The 17,161-nt window shown below is 42.7% G+C and overlaps 1 protein-coding gene across 15 annotated transcripts in view; it reads right to left on the reverse strand.

Annotated features, from left to right (window-relative positions):
• Positions 1 to 17,161, reverse strand: part of BIN1 (bridging integrator 1) — a 139,154-nt gene that overhangs the window by 82,587 nt on the left and 39,406 nt on the right. For 14 of the 15 annotated variants that reach the window (XM_077320582.1, XM_077320576.1, XM_077320584.1 and 11 more), the window contains exon 2: positions 1,080 to 1,160. In XM_077320582.1, coding sequence (XP_077176697.1) covers positions 1,080 to 1,160 — 81 coding nt within the window. Of the gene's footprint in view, positions 1 to 1,079; positions 1,161 to 9,847; positions 9,960 to 17,161 lie in introns of all 15 variants that reach the window. The other variant, XM_077320585.1, reaches the window with a different exon arrangement.

The raw sequence follows: 17,161 nt of genomic DNA on the forward strand, positions 1-17,161 counted from the left end.
TGATTATAGTTTGATTATGCAGGTGACTCACCTAGACCTAACCAACACACTGGCAGGACAACGCATAGATACTATGCTCTAATTCTTCAGTTGGCTTGGGAAGGACACAGAATTGAACATGCAAATGTGTTAACCCTTGCATCCCCACTTCCAAAGGAAGAATGGTGCCCTTTCTAGATGTAGAAGGTGGCAGCAGCAGAACTGCAATTACCAACTAGTATATTAAAAATTCAACATAAAACTTTGGAACTCTCTCCCCAACGTGATTGATCTGTATCCCTCTAAGGGTGTCTTCCACCAACTGGTGAAGCCTTTTTTGTTTCATTAAGCTCCCAATAAGAGTTCAGTAGCACCTTTAAGAGCAACAAAGATTTATTCAAGGAGTGAGCTTTCGAGTGCAAGCACTCTTCCTCAAACTTCTCCCTAGTTCTGGTGCTGTGTGTTGAGGTGCTTTTATTGAATTATTTTTGTCATTTTAAAGGTTGTTTTTAATTATTTAAATGTTTTCATGTTTGATACCCTGAGGACTCTAATTGAGCAGAAAATGTTTAAAATAAATATAACTAAATAAGTATAAGAGCGATTTGGTTTAGGTCAGGGCAGTTAAGATCTGGGCCAGCCAGGTCAGGTCATATTACTATTATTAGAATGTTTTACTTGGGTTTTATATGTATGGGGTTTTTATCTTTATATGTAAACCACCATGAGCAAGTATTCCTGGGAATGGCAGTATATAAATATGATTATAAGTAAAGTAAAGTAAAGTAAAGTAAAGTAAAATAAAATAAAATAAAAATAAAATAAAAAGTAAGGCTATCCAGCTCTACCCTCCCATTCTGTACCAGTAGCAAGGGCAACCCTTTCTCTTGCACACAAATGGCTTCCTGACAGCTATAGGCCCTGAACAATTGTCCCCTTTGACCAGTGAATGAAGCAGCCCTGCCTGTGCCCACATGGCAGTATAATTTTTCCCAGTGTAATTTCCTCCTCGCAGCCTTCCTCAAACTAGTTTTGACTGAATCATCGTACCAAGGAAATACTAATCAAGGGTTAAATGGTGAAACTGAAAGAGTGCTTACCAGCTGTTTGTTGAAGTTTTGCACACATTGCTCAAATTGCTCATCTTTTGTCTCATCAGCTTTGCCAAGCTTCTGAAGGACCTAGGCACAAAAAAGAGAAGGGGCTTTAGAATCACAGAGTCACAAGGTTTAAACATTAAAGACAGCAGAATTGGGGTGGGGAAGACTGCAGCTTCAGCCTTCTTCTGTGCCAGAGCACAGGCTTTGCATCCAGAAGACCCCCAGAGTGCAAAGAGCCGCTCTGCTGAAGATAAGCAGAGTTGTAGGGTATTGTATATAGGCCTTCTTGAACTGCATGATGAAAGGAAGATGTGACGTAAATACAAAGAAGTAAATAATCCCAGATATGCCAGATATGCCACTTCTTGTGTTTTATACTGGGGGGGGGGTTGGTTTTATTGGGGGTTTTATTCTGTTTTATGTCACCTGCCACAAGACCATGGAGAGTGGTGGGATATAAGCAGAAATAATAAATAAATAAATATTTCCTGTTAAAGATTACAGGTAATAGAACTGAGAAGACTCAAAGTTTGGCGATCAACTGCCTGTTAGAGTGTACGGTCCACCTGACTCAGCACTTTCTGTAGGATTCACTATAAGCTACTTCATACACTGATATGCTCATACTTCTATGGGGTAAAGGTCAATGAAATCTCTTTTGCCAATTCACCTGAGCTCAGCACATTTTGGTCTCCTACTAATAGACAGGAAACCTCTACTGAGAAAGCAGGGCTAAATATAGAACCTATCAGTTGTTCTCCATCCACTTAATTGCACACTGGGGAAAAAGACAACAGCAGTGGGGGCAGACCAGTTTACCTACTCTAGGGGTCACCCTGTATAAGATGGCTGGTAGGAAATGACATGGACCGCATTTCTCAGTTTCATTCATCTATACAGGTTTTGTATGAGAGTTGATGGGCCTGCAGAATGGTGTGCCTCTGTTACTTTTCTTTCTGAGTTTTTCTGTGCTCAGTGTCTGTACTTCAAAGCCTTAATGGTTCTTCAGCTATGGGTCAAGATTCTCTCCAGTGATGAACAAATGAGGAGGGAGCTGCTGCATTCCCTTCTCTTCCCCTCCTTTGCCCTGCCCCTTCAGGCTGCCCATGTGGCTTTCATTAAAAGCAGCTGCTCATAGTGCAGTCCTAAATAAAGCAATACCCTTCTAAGCCTATAGACTTCCATAGACTAGGGAAAATATAACTCTGCTTAGGGCTGTATTATCTATTGCTGCATGCAAGGTTAAATATTCTGGGGACACAGTCAGTTCTCGGACTAAGGCAGCCCAGCAGCCAACAGGTTCCAAGCTACTACCACCAATCACATCTGGCCTGTGGCAGTGGCAGTACTGCAAGGACTCAACTCCCTTCAGCTACCAGCAGCATGAAAGGCAATAGATGTAGTCTTCCAACCAACAGACTGCAGCAAACAAACCCCATAACAGGCTAATGTGCTTTAACATTTCAGAGTTTGAAAATCACTTCCATAAAACCTCTCCTCACACATAAACAAGATATTTTGCAAAACAAGGAACAATTCATATCCAGAGAAGATCCCTTCATAGTCTGCAAATCTGAGTTGAGATTCATCTTGGATTGAATATAGCCCTGGACTACTGTCATCATTCTGTCACCAGGAAGGCTTAGAATAACCTTGGGGATCAGCCAGGCCTCTCTGCATAACAAAGAGTCCTTTTTACAAGGTAGTTTACCCACTGTTCCAGCCAGAGCAAATGTTCATCAAGACACTTCATTTATCAGCCATTTCCTTTTCATGCTCTTTTGAAGTGAGTCAAGTGGGTTGTTGAGGGGTATGTTTTGAACACTTCCTACACAGCGCTACTCTGGCTTGAGTGAATACCAAGGTAATACTACAGAGGTACTTTCAGAAATAGTGCACATTATGCAGATTGTACTGGCAAAGGCAAAAAATACAACTCCATATGTTGTTGCTGTTGGACTATGCAAGATCTGTAGTGTGCACAATTCAAGAGCATATGAGGAATATCTTACAGGGATCATTGGGAGAGATGCATATTTAACACAGTTAGAATAGGAGCTTCCTGATATTTTTCAAATGATCTTCTCCAGCATCCTGATTGGCTCATTTGGAGACTTCCTGATCCTTTGAGCACACTTCCTTCCTTATCTGTATCTTTTCTTGTTTCCTGTAAACCACCCTGAGCCTTCGGGGAGGGCGGTAAATAAATAAATAAATAAATAAATAAATAAATAAATAAATAAATAAATAAATAAATAAATAAATAAATAAATAAAAACAGTCAGGCAGGTGAGTCCTTCTCTCCTCTTTCTATGCAAAGTTTGTTTTTCTTCTTACTACAACTTTTATTCTTTTAAGCAGCTAGGTGCTGTACCCCTCTGCATATTTAAACTCTGCCAACAGTTGAATAAAACCAGAATCCAGTAATTTCTTAAAGGCTATCAGTTATTCCAGCGTATGCTTCTCAGATGCAAGAGGTATACATCCACCACACTAATTTATATACAAAATGTAAAAGGGGGGAGGGGAACAGAAATGGTCACATGTTCTATGTTGGTCAAACATGTATACACAACCTATTTTATATGCACACCTAAAGTTAAGAACATATTGATTTACATTGTCAATCCACCTTTGCGTTTGACTACAAATAATGTAAACAAATAAATACAGTTCCACACATCTGGGAACTGAGATCAGCTCAGGCTCATTGTCAAGTTTGCACATGGTGGCAAACCCAGATTTTCAGCCAAGTAATGAATAAAACAGCCCTAAAAGTGTCTTGTTAGGCTGTTTTAGTTTTCCTGCTGCTTATAGCAGAGGATCCCCATTAATATGTCATAAAATCAAAATAAAACAACCCAAGTTTCCTTGAGTGTATGAAATACTGCTTAGGCAAGCAGATTTGAATAGCTACTACATGAGTCAACATAATTCTTTAACTATCCATTGGGAAGAACATAAGGTGGGGAAGGTATGAGGAATCATTCTCCTCTATTCACCCCTCACATGGCTAAGTTCCTGAGCTGCTGGGCTAATAAGGACTAGATCTGGCTAGCTCACTATAGAAGTAAATATCTTTCTGTCTAAGTTTATGTATACTACTAGTATTCTTAGTTTTAAGAGCCTCTTGTGGCACAGAGTGGTAAGGCAGCTACATGCTCTCTCAAGCTCTGTCCATGAGGCTCGGAGTTCGATCCCAGCAGCCGGCTCAAGGTTGACTCAGCCTTCCATCCTTCCGAGGTCAGTAAAATGAGTACCCAGCTTGCTGGGGGGGTAAATGGTAATGACTGGGGAAGGCACTGGCAAACCACCCCGTATTGAGTCTGCCATGAAAATGCTAGAGGGTCTCATCCCAAGGGTCAGACATGACCCAGTGCTTGCACAGGGGATACCTTTACCTTTACCTATTCTTAGTTTGCCAGTTCATCAGCTGTGGAGAATGGTCCATGACCACTCTGATTGGATTTTCACTCAAACTTGTTTTCATCTGTACTCCACTGTATAATGTAAATCATTTGTGTTTTGGATTGTTGACCCTTCTGGCCTCTTAACTCACCACGCTTCCTTCAGTCGGTACTTTTGTGTATGTGTTCCTTTTTACCCATTACTTCATACACCTAGCTTACAAAAGCTAATCTGTTTGTCTTTACAGCAACACAAGATTCTTTTCAGATTTTTCTGCAAACCTAGGGGGGTGACCCAAGTTTGTAGAAAAAATTGTTGGGGTATGCGTACCCCCTATAGGTGGAATTGGATATCCACAGATAGGGGGCACACTTGGGAATTATATATATACTAGATTAGAATTAAAGCCCGTTGTAGCTGTAAATACAATGGGTGCTAGCATGAGGCGAGGGAGGAGTGTCCTGTTTGGAATTGTTGGTGTCCGTGAACTCATGTGATGTTTAAGGCCGAAGCTCCTCCTGCCCACCCTTGGACTCTTGAGGTCCCGCCTCCAAACTTCAAGGAACATTCCTGACTCAGGGGTCACCAACCTTCAGCAACGGCCTGGAAAACTCCTGGAATTGAAGGTCATCTGCAGACTAGACAGATAAGCTCCCTGGGGGGAAATACCTGTTTTGGAGGAGGGACAGTACAATGACAACTCATTTCCAGGCTTCTGGAGATGAAATGGCTTGGCTGGGAGGGAGGGAGGGAGAACTCAGTGGCAGAGAGGTTGCAGGGTGGGATAAGTTGTGACCTGGTGATTTGCTGGAATGGCAAATCATTTTGAGGCATTGATCAGTCACTCTGGAGAAAAACCCTGGCTTTGGATCCCATGGATCCCAAGAGATTTATTCTGGGTACTGAATGCAAAGTACACATTCTGCGTGCCTTTAAGTTATCAAAGACACAAATCCTATACATTTGTCTTAAAAGAAAGGGCTGGTATCCTTATTACTATTTCATCCAGGCTGTTCTATTGCCAGTTGGCAGGAAACAGAGGGAAAACCACAAATCATAATTGCTTGCAACCTTCACAAGGTTGCAGACAGCAGGCAGGTGCAATTTGCAGCTATGCAGGATTAAGCTGCTGAGTCATTTTCTCATTTGCTCCACACACACACCAAATCAGGCTAGGATGAATAAGTCCTATCCACATACAAGGTCCTTAGGACACTTTCCTCAAGGTAGTATATCAGCAAAACTGATGATGGTGTACCACATGGGATCTGAGGAAGGCCCTTTAAAACTCTGAGGCCAGAAGACTAAACACTATTTGAGGGGACTTTCATGCAGCACCCTGTGTCAATGTAAATATACAGATAAAGATAACAATAATGATACAGATATGCAGATACACAATCCTTTCAAAAATCATCTTTAGTTGACCTCCCAAGTGAATGCTGTGTGTACATTAAGATTTTATGGCTCAAAAAATCTAAATACATGGTTAGATTTAGGAGGACATTTCTTTAGAAAGATCTTGGATTTAAATTAGCAGTGGAGGGGGAAACAATTGGAAATCCCAATCAAGAATTTTATTTTATCACTCACCCTCTCTCCCTCCTCCTCACTTACTCTAAGAAAGCAGGCAAGAAAACTCAGTTGGCCAAGGTGCATGCTTGTGAATGCCTTTGGGGAAACCCCTTCCTCCCCAAATTTCCTTTCTAGCTTTTGGTGTCCTTGGTAGAAATTTCCACCACTAAATGTAATCCTGATTATCTGTGTCTCAAAATCCTTCCAGTGCCCTAAATTACCAAAAATAAGTGATCTCTCTATCCCCCCCCCCCCATCAGGAATAAGGATCCCCTAGTTTTGCAGCTCTCTAGGTGCTCCATATTGGGTACTTTGGAGGGTGGACTCCATAGCATTATAGTCTATTGAGGTCCCACCCTGACTCAAATCCCACCCACTCCCGGCTCCACCCTCAAAGTATCCAGGTATTTCTCAACCCAGACCTGGCATCCCTAGTCAGGACCAATCTCCACAGACTTGGCTCCCCATTTCACACCAAACTGTGTTCTCCTACAGTGGCAATTTTATATGGATTATCTTGCCAGTTAAAAAAAGACAAGGAGACATCTCAGACTGTGGGAGGAAGAGGGCTGGGGAGATAATGTAATGAGAGAGGTTCTTTTCTTTTCTGTATATTTCTATCTTAAAAAAATTAAAAAGACTTCTACTTTTCAAAAAACCTGTGTTATCCAGTCCCACAATGTTTTGCACTACTGATTTCTAGGGTTCTGAGCCAGCGGGACTGAAACATGTCTACTCCTGGTTACGCACACACACACCCATACAGTGAGTGCTTCCAGCACACATCAGTCCTTCCTTCTCATGCATTAGTATCTGTCAGTTACCCTGCCCGAGTGTAACTTAAGGCATTACGGAAGTGTTCACGCAGGCGTACATATTTTCCTAAACAGCTTCTCATTCATAGCAGAACTCAGCCAGCCAGTATTTCTTCCTGCTGATAGTTCCATCATGGCGCACTGAAACCAAGCAATGTCCATGGGGGTGTCAGTGAAGAAGATGAAAGGATCCAACAGCTGATTGAATCTGTTGATTACATTTGTCAAACAGAACAATAAGAGCACATCCTTCTAATGAAATGGTCCATCATGTAGAGTGAGCATCCCAGAGTTCTGGAATTATTTCTGGATCTGAAATTACAATTTCATTGGCCAGTTTTAATGCTTTACAGGGAACAGCATTTAAACATTTCAAATAACAACACAGAGCCCTGTCTGTCTGTCTGTTTCAATGTGGTTCCATCCACATGTGGGAATTAGTACAATTGCCTTAATGGCTTTGCTTTAAAGAACTGGGTGCGGGGACACTTGGGTTTGAAAGGTGTAAACTGATGTTAAGTCAAAGCCAACTAATGGTGACTCTAGGATTTTCAAGGCAAGTGACTAGCAGAGGTGGTTTGCCATTGCCTTCCTCCACAATGTCTTGCTTGGTGGTCTCCCACCCATGTACCGATCCTGCTTAGCTTCTGAGATCCATTCCACAGCGTGGAGTCATCTTAGTGTAGTGGTTAAGAGCAGCGGCTTCTAATCTGGCAAGCCAGGTTTGATTCCCTGCTCCTCCCCCACATGCAGCCAGTTGGGTGACCTTGGGCTCACCACAGCACTTTGAAAGCTGAGCAGTAATATTAGGGCTCTCTCAGCCTCACCTACTTCACAGAGTGTCTGCTGTGGGGAGAGGAAAGGGAAGGCGACTGTAAGCCACTATGAGACTCTTTCGCCATGTAAGAACCAACTCTTCTTCTACATCCCAGTGTATCCCTTTACACCTGATAAAGTTTTGAAAATATCTTGGGTCAATTTTCTATTTGATGTATATAGAATTCTAATCAGAACAAAATTAGCATCAGCTCCTTCTCCCTGTCTTGGAAAACCCACAATCAACATGACCACAGAAGATCAAATACAACTGTTACAGCAGAAACCAAAGAACTTTATCATATATTTTAGATTTCAGATATATCATAATCAGAAGACCCTTATTGGCATACAATTTCAGTTAAGACTCAAGCTGTCATGGCTTGAGGGTAGCTGGAAGATGTGCTGAAACTGATGAGGTTTAAGCCAGGACCACGGTAGGAAACACAGTGCTCCTTCCCTCTGTACCTTCCCAATGGATACCTCCACTAACTTCTGTCTCTTGTAGAAATTCATTGGTATCTTTTAAAACCACCAATTGCCTAATTAATCAAATTTCTTCAATAACTCAGAATTTTAGAACCTGTCATATTCTAGCAGACCCCAATCCCCAGGCCACCTCCCAAATGGTATTTGAAAGACCTCTCAGTAGACATCAGTGCGAAAGTGGGATTTAGACCCACACACAAACAAGTGGTAATTGCAGACTAATCGGCCGTGCGGAAGATGTCCCTCTAATAACTCAGGGAGGTTCCCAAACTCCTTTCCTTTTATAAAGCAGGGAGATATTTCTCCAATGGTGACACAAAACCATTTACATAGTTATTTTATCTATTTTATTCTTACACCAACCTTTTGAGGTAGATGTAAGTGACCGTTAAGTGGGTAGAACTGCCTGGTCATTTGCTTTCCTAAAGCTCTGAATTCCTCTCATATAGTATCTTACTGCAATGGAGCCATATTGTTCTGAAGCTAGGAGAGGCTGGGGTTTCCAACAAAACCTCAGGGCAGGCTTTCTCAAACAGGGTTTCATGAAACCCTGGGGGGAGTGGGGGTTGACAGCCCTGGAAGGGTTTCTTGGATAGGTGGGAGTTATTTAATTTTTCATATATTTTTAAAATTTGTTAAACATTTATCAGGGGATATGGCCATAAATGTCAACCTATCCCCTCCCCTCCCAAAATGGCCAATTATGGGCCTGGAGGGGGTGGGAAGGGGAGGGGTCCCAGGTGGCCATGTACACAGCTATGCTTCCCAACCATATTCTGCATGATCGCACCACTTCTGGGGATTCTCGAAGTCTGAAGAATGTTTCAGGGGTTTCTCAATGGTAAAAAAAAGTTGAGAAACGGTGCCTTAAGGCATGGCACAGCATCAGCTCAGCAAATTGATTGTGGCAATGCTACGTTAGAAGAAGTTGACAATTTCTCTTCTCCCATACTATTACTGCCCCCAAACCCCCTACTTACAAGATACAGCGGTTTCTCCTGAAAGCTGCCTATGCAAGTGTAGAGCTGCCACAGCTCCAGTTTACTAAACTGCAACTAGATCAAGAGGATGAAACTGTCCCCAACAGGCTGATTCCACAATTAAGGCGTTCATTTCATAGGTGATAGCAGAAGGTGAAAGAAACATTTAGAAATATTTGCAGCTGCACTGGTAAAATGTATCCAGGGTTGCCAACTCTGGCCTAGGAAATTCCTGGAGATATGGGGGCAAGGATTGTGGAGGGGGGATTTGAGGAGCAATTTCACCTGAAATCTATGGCATATAGGTGCCAACCCCCGGGGGGAGTCTGGGGATCCCCCAGTTTTACAGCCCATCTCCAGACTACAGAAAATAGCTGCTTTGGAGGGTGGACTCTAGGGTATTCCATCCCCAAATCTCCTGGAGTTTCCCAATCCTATCTCCCCGGCCCCCTTTGGTGGCTGGAGGAGACTTGACAACCTTAATGGCATGCCATAGAGTCAGCCCTCTACAGCTACCATTTTCTCCGAGGAAACTGATTCCTGTAGTCTAGAAATAAGTTATAATTCCAAGAAGACTCCAGACTCACTTGGAGATTGACAGCCCTAAGTATTGAATAGCAACCATCAGCCCCAAGCAAACACCCAATCGCTGGTCATAGCTTTTCTTTGGTAACCACTCACTAACCTAAAGTTTGTGTCATGATAAAACTTTGCTGAGCTCCTCAGCTGTCATGCAAGGTTCAAGTGTTGCACAGTAGGAAGACTCAGCAGCAAATTGCTGCAGAATGGTGCAGCGTCTGGAAGGGAAGTGAAAGATCAGTTTGGTTAAGATACACATCACACAGCCCATAGAAGAAATGGTCAGACAGTGTCAGTGGTTTGAGGTGGAACAGATAAATAACTATGGTAATGAAACAACGTAGACCTATGACATCAGAGGGGAGGGAAACAGGCATCGAAGTTCTTTGAAAACGGGTCTCCAATGATTGTTGATGGAACATGAATCTGGCAGTTGATGGTGGAAGTAGTAAACTACCTTACACAGAAATCATGGGCATTCTCAAGTTCTTTGTGTTATTAGTAGCTGAGATACCCAGTCTATGACAGGATAGCTATGTCCTTCCCAAAGTACAGAATATGAACAGCTGTTCTTTTAGGAGACACACCCAGAACTAAAATGGTTCAAAATACATCTCTGCATAGGAGTACTGGCAGAGTTGTAGCTGTATGAATGAACTGAAGAGTAAAAATAAACTAATTGTTCCTTAGCATATTTTATTATGACAATACCTGGTACAGTTGTGAGCTCCAATTCACATACTGTTTCTCTGACGGAGGCAGGGCTGGTTTATCCATGTAGCGCATATAGCATGTGCTACGAGCCCTGCACATTCAGGGGCCCCACACAGTGCCTTCCCCCATGGATCAGGGCCATGGCCATTCTTCTCCCCCCTTCCCCCTTTTAAGGACACTTGGAGTAACAACCCTTTCTGCTGTGTGGGGGGGGGGAGCCCTCTGCCCCCCATTCTGGCTGCTCCTGCCACAATTGTGCTCTGCTAGGGCCCTGCAAATCCTTAAACTAGCTCTAGTGCTATAGGCCCCACAAATCCTAAAAACACTCCTGTAAAGACGTATTTCTGTTAGTGGAAGGGCAGCTCTAGTTACCCCCCTCCTTCCCCACTAAAGACAGCTTATTTGATTCCTAATCAGTTACTGCTGCTCCAGAATTTCTGGGGGTTCAGTGGGCTTTGTAATAGGAGAGAAAAATCAGGAAAGTCTGTGCCATAAATTCCACTGTTAGTTGGATAAATGCCTCTGTGCTTACGATGATGACATAGATCAGTGATCCCCAACCCCCGGTCCAGAGACCGACACTGGTCCATGCATCAGTCGGTACTGGGCCGCGGCTCCTCCTCGTCCTCCTCCCCAGCTGCTGCCCTGGGGGCTGCCCTGCCACTCTGCCACTGGCTCACCTTTGGTGCTCTCCAGCGGCTGCCATGGCTGGGGCTCCCCCTCGGCGTGGCACTGCACAGCTGCTGCCGGCAGTGCCCCCCAGTGGGCAGCGGGAAGTCAGGGGTGCTGGCGGGAAAGCAAGTGGAGCAGGGGCTCAGGTGGTGGCGACGTCCCTCAGCAAAAGACTACCCCCCCAGGCCTCAGTAAAATTGTCAACCATTGACTGGTCTCCGGTGATAAAAAGGTTGGGGGGCATTGACATAGATAACAGAGCCTTGATCCCAGCCAGGTCAACAGTTTTCCTAGAAAAATACATGTCATAGACTTGTACCCCATAACTGTTCTCCATCATAATCCCTGTATTAAATTTCCATACAATTAGGTCTTCCCTCTACCAGCAAAACTACATGGAAGAGAGGTAAGATTACCAGGGATCTCCTAATAATTGGCAGGGCAGCGGGGGGCCTTACCGGGAGGAAAATGAAGGCCAAGTGTCAGAACCCCAAGGTTTCTCTCATGAGTTCAGTGATGTATGACTGTCTACTGTGTAACCATTTTGAAATGCCTCCTTTTGTCTTTGAACTTCTCCCAGCTGCATTTTGTATTTGTTTGTAGAATTAGGAACTGAGCTCCAAGGTCATCTTGCTTGAATGCTATCATGTCTGGCTGGGCTCCCAGCCGGGCACCCGTGGCTGGGGGGGGGGGGGGTTGTGTCTGGCCAGTCTGTGAAACTCAACGGGCCTGGGAAAGGCGGGAAAACCTGGGAGATAAGAACCGGTGTGTGACTTGTAATAATCAGATTTGGCTTTGTGAGTCCCGGGAGAACTGCTTCAAATAAACTTATAACTTTTTCACAAGTGAAGTTTTATTTCAAGTCTGTCATCCGGACACCAATGTTGCCAGCATCACACAGGAAGTGATCATCATGCTACAACATCACTGTGATGCACTGGTATTTGGGCAACAACTCTATGGGGGGGGGGGGGAAACAGCTTCTACCAAAGAGTTTTTGCCCAAGTGTTGTCCAGACATCACTGGTGTGAAGGTGTCACTTCCTATGTAACTATGGTATGGGCCATCTTTCTCCCAGTAAGCTCCCCACTGGTTATTTGATCAGTAACTTGGGGGCAGCCTGACAGTAGGGGACCCTCGCCTCCACTGGGAGGTCTGACAACTGAGAGAAATTATTATTAAATAAATAAATCACTTGACATATACCAGATATAAGCAAAGAGATCTCACTGACCTATTCAACTTTAGGTTGAAACTCACTTGTAAAACCCAAACTAAGTAGAAATAAACCAACATGTCAGGACATCTAACTGCCTAGCCTTAACTAAGCAAACAGAAAACTTGAGCCTGCTGCCATATTGCTGCTAGACATGGGGAAGTTTGTGAAACTATGAATCACCTTCGTAGACTAAGATGGATCTCTGTTCTAATGCAACAACGCTCTTCTTGCTTTCTTAAAATATAAGAAAACTTGATCCTTACCTAGTCTATCAATTCACGGCAAATTTCTAAATAAGAAATTTTCTAAATAAGAAATTAGGTTCCATTACCAGGAACACCTTGGCAACCTTCTTGGGCAGCATGGTGTGCAGAATTTTCCAGGTTAACTGCCTGGCATCTCTTATTAAAGATACTCTGGCAATAGGAACCTGAAATCTTACAGTGCAGCTCCCAATCAAAATACATAAATAAGACCACATTGGGCAAATGGAACAATGGTCAGTATAATGCAGATTCATCAGAAATATAGTTAATACCTCATTCAATCAAATACAGTTTTAATACCACATACTCACAAACCTAATCTAGCTGTTAAATTTTGGTACTAAATCCAACATGGAATATTGTTCAATCCAATTATTTTCATTACTTTGATTTACAAACTGTAAAATGCTACACAAATCTGACTCGTATTAAAAACACTTTGTGGTTTAAATCAGTACATTTTCCATTTCATTCTCACACATTAATATGAAACAGAAAACTACAACTGGGAAGGTCACACAATATTCAGTACTGAGCTGCTTGGAAAAAGTACATTAGTTGTTCCCCCATTTGGCAGGTAACAGATTTTAGTGTTGCAGATTGCAGAATATAGGGGAAATCTTCCCCTAATATCAATAACAGTTTAGGAGTACCATAAGGTTCCTTCTTTTTTTTTTTTAGGAGAAACGTCTAGTACTCAGTACAAGAAATCATTCTTCCATTCTTATGGAATATTTAATGACAAAGAATATAATCTCCAGACATAACCTCTCCATTAAGTTTCTTAAGAACAGAAACAAAAATTTTAGTTCTAGAATTCATAATCATCTCACAAACTCGTTTCCTCTGTTTTTTTAGTAAAAATAATTTTTGCACTCTCATTAGGAACTCAGCTGTCTTCTCAACCTAGGACAGTCCTTTAAATCTCTTTGTTCCTGGCTATTGGTATAGAGCAGGAGTAGTCAAACTGCGGCCCTCCAGATGTCCGTGGACTACAATTCCCAGGAGCAAATGCTGGCAGGGACTCCTGGGAATTGTAGTCAACGGACATCTGGAGGGCTGCAGTTTGACTACCCCTGGTATAGAGGGAAATTGTTGGGATATGCGAAATCTGCAGTGTGCATGATTACACAGAATATGAATCATAGTGACAGGGTGAATTGGAGGAGCTTTAGCATAGTTTAGCATAGATATTTTTTCAAATGATCTCCTCCAGTGTCCTGATTGGCTCAGTTGATGACTTCCTGCTCCTTTGAGGACACTTCCCCCTGCTTGCCTCCAGAACTCGCTGAATGAATGAAGAAGACAGCTGGACAGAACTCTCCCTTTCTATACAAAGTTCCCTCTCTTCGAAATGCAACAAGTTTTCTCTTTTAAGCAGCCTACTGCTCCGCCCCTCCTTGCATAATGAAAGTCTGCCAACAAAAATAGGGTTCGAAGGCTTACTTCCTAACGCTGGGAAGGCATGGAGCAGAAAACTGTTCTCAAATTTTGTGTCAAATTGTTTTTCTAAATAAGGCACTGACATTTCCCTGAACCAAAGTCAGTCCCTCAGGGAAGCCTCAGTTACTAGGAGGAGTCATGTTGCATCTAATTATAGTTTTTTAACTATGGAGGGAATGGACAGGATTGCAGGATGGTTCTGATGCTTCCTGACTATCCTGCATACTTCATATGTGGGAGACCTCCTGGAAAGGTATTTTGACTACCAGTAGCAAAATACAGTAGATTGTTTCCGGTGCTTGATGTACTCAGAGAAGGACGATGAGGAATCAAGAACGCCTACAAGTTCCACTTGTTCACCAACTCCACCACACCCCCAAAAAACCTTGGAAACTGGATTCCTTTAATTTAAAAACAGTTACATTATTTTGTCAAAGTAAAATACCACCATCTCTCTTTCTCCTTGCTACAACTCTCAACGAGAGCCAGTTTAGTGTAGTGGTTAATCTCCTCTAATCTGGAGAACTGGGTTAGATTCCCCACTCCTCTACATGCAAGGAGTTGAGTGACCTTGGGTCAGTCACACTTCTCTTAGAGCTCTCTGCCTTACCTACGTCACTGCTTGTCTGTTGCGGGGAGAGGAATGGTAGGCAATTGCAAGTTGATTTGAGACTCCTTCAGGTAGTAAAATGCAAGGTACAAAAAAATCAGCTTTCCTCTTCTTATTCCACAAGTATGGTACTACAACCACCGCTTCAAACACCTTTAATGCAGGGCTTCATTTATTACATGCAATTCATTACTTTCTATTGGTATGTGTTCTGCCTGCCAACAGTAAATGAAGTATTGCTGCTGTACAGAATCTGACACTTTCCACTGTTACAGACCTAAATATTAAAGCTACAGTTGCCACCTCTGTAGCCCTGTGGATATGCATGCAATGTGTGTTTTTTTTCCTGGAAGGGTCACCTTATATAGAGAAAGCAAAGCATTGGGATAGAAACAGAATGGAGGAAATAAAGGAACACATACAAAGCTGCCCTGAGCCGCTTTGCTGGGAGGGCAATATAGAAATCAAATAAATAAATAACAAGGACAGTAAAGAGAAGACACCTTCACTTTCGCCCATTCTTCTTCATTAGCACGTGCATGGAAGCATGGAGCCTCTGAAGGGCTAGTGGGAGGGTTGCCCGTTCCAGGTTGGGAAATACCTGGAGATTTTGGGGATGGACCCTAGGGAGGGCAGGCCTTGGGATACGGAGGGACCTCACAGCAGGGTAGAATGTCATCAAGTCCACCATCCAAAGCAGCCATTTTCTTCACAAGAAGAAAGTCACCTGTAAATCACTGTAATAGTGAGAGATCTCCAAATGTTACCTGGAGATGCTAAACTTTGCTGGAGGCTGGAGCAGCATTCATATCAACACAGTACGTGAACCAGCACCCCCACGTGTGTAGAAACTGTAAGCTGCCTAAATGCAAACCCCCCATCCCACAAAAAGAAAAAAGAACTACCTTAAATCTCTGGGACCACATGAAACCCCTGTCCCATCGTTTTATCCAAAATCGGGCCAAAAACAAATAACATCCAGCTTGGAACAATAATATGAAAACTCTCTGAATATCCATCCCAATACTGCCCATCTACAAATCTATCAGAATGTACCTGAGTACTTCAGAGGCTCCCATATAGGAGCTGCCAACAAGTATGTAACATTTCCAAATCAAATAAGAGGTATCAAATGAGAGGGAAACCAATGGAAGCCATAGTATAAATGAAGGGACAGAAGAATTAAATAGCAATATGATGTTACATTTCATCTATTGCCTATGTCTTCACTCCACATGCAGCATATTTTCTGAATGATACAACTACTTCCACCCTGAAGCTGGAGCTGTAACCAATAGAGATTTCATGCTCACTCATTTTCTACTCAAAATTTAAATGTCACAAAACAGTATAATAAAATGTGGCAACAGTAGAATGCCTCCCCATAGCTGGAAAATACAGGTCCCTAAATGGAATGAGTAGATGAAGGAATTTTCTATCAGGCTTTTTTTGTGCTAATTGTGGTGGCAAAGCCTGTTCCCCAGTCTTAAAAAAAAAAGAGGGGGGGGGGGGTGTTCAAGCAGAGAAAGGAAAACAACCTTGGTCTTTACTGTTCCAGGTGCTGACTTGACAAATTAAGACTCCAAGCACTGGCCAAAGTTCTAGTGACACAACATTCCCACAGAGGTTTCAAAAACTGGATTGTTTATTTGAGGTTGAGAATCTATAATATTTCTAGGACATTTCAATATGTTTTCTCTCCAAATTCATCCACTTCCATAGACAAATTTTGGAATCAAAGTTTTCATCTGTATTTCTTAAGAACCCCAAAGAGACAAGATACATTACAAACCTATAATCTCTTCACTTCCTGTGTTCTTGCACTAGCCCAATTCACTCACTTCTCTCCATAAAGTTTTCAAGTTCTCAGATAACAGAGGCTTGGTTTAAAGCTCAGCAGGTTTTATTTTTGACAACACTGGTAAATGGCTTGATTACCAAGCTTGGATATGAAGCCTTGTTTGCTCAGTTCTGGGTTCGAAGGGTGGCGACAGATGCTGAATATATTACATGCAAGTGGACAAGAGCTGTCACTGCCGGATGAGCTGGAATGAGGCACAACGGCAAGCTTTGCCACCGCAACTGAATAGGAGCTCTGTTGAGATATCCCCAGTATAACTTCTCTTTATCACTGCTGATTCACTGAACACATTCATTGTGGTTATTTTTAAAGCATTCCATAGAAACAATAACAAAAAGATTCTTTAAATTCACACCAACAGAAGTCAAGGAGCCTCATGGACAGCTATGAAATGTGAATCTCTCTCTCATATACAGTCACCCACCCCTCTGAAACAAATCTTTTCAGCACATTCTGAAATTAGAAGGAGGATGTGTGACTACATCCTGCACTGGATGAAGCTGACTCTAGTTTATGTTACAATACTGCAAGAATAGTTTTGCTACAACACACCAATATAGGGACGCAAATGCTGGGTCACTACAGCAAGGACCACAGCTCAAGTCTTTTACTCAACAGCTTGAAGGGCTGCAGCA

This window comes from Paroedura picta, chromosome 2 (assembly GCF_049243985.1).
Source record: "Paroedura picta isolate Pp20150507F chromosome 2, Ppicta_v3.0, whole genome shotgun sequence".
Lineage (NCBI taxonomy): Eukaryota > Metazoa > Chordata > Lepidosauria > Squamata > Gekkonidae > Paroedura > Paroedura picta.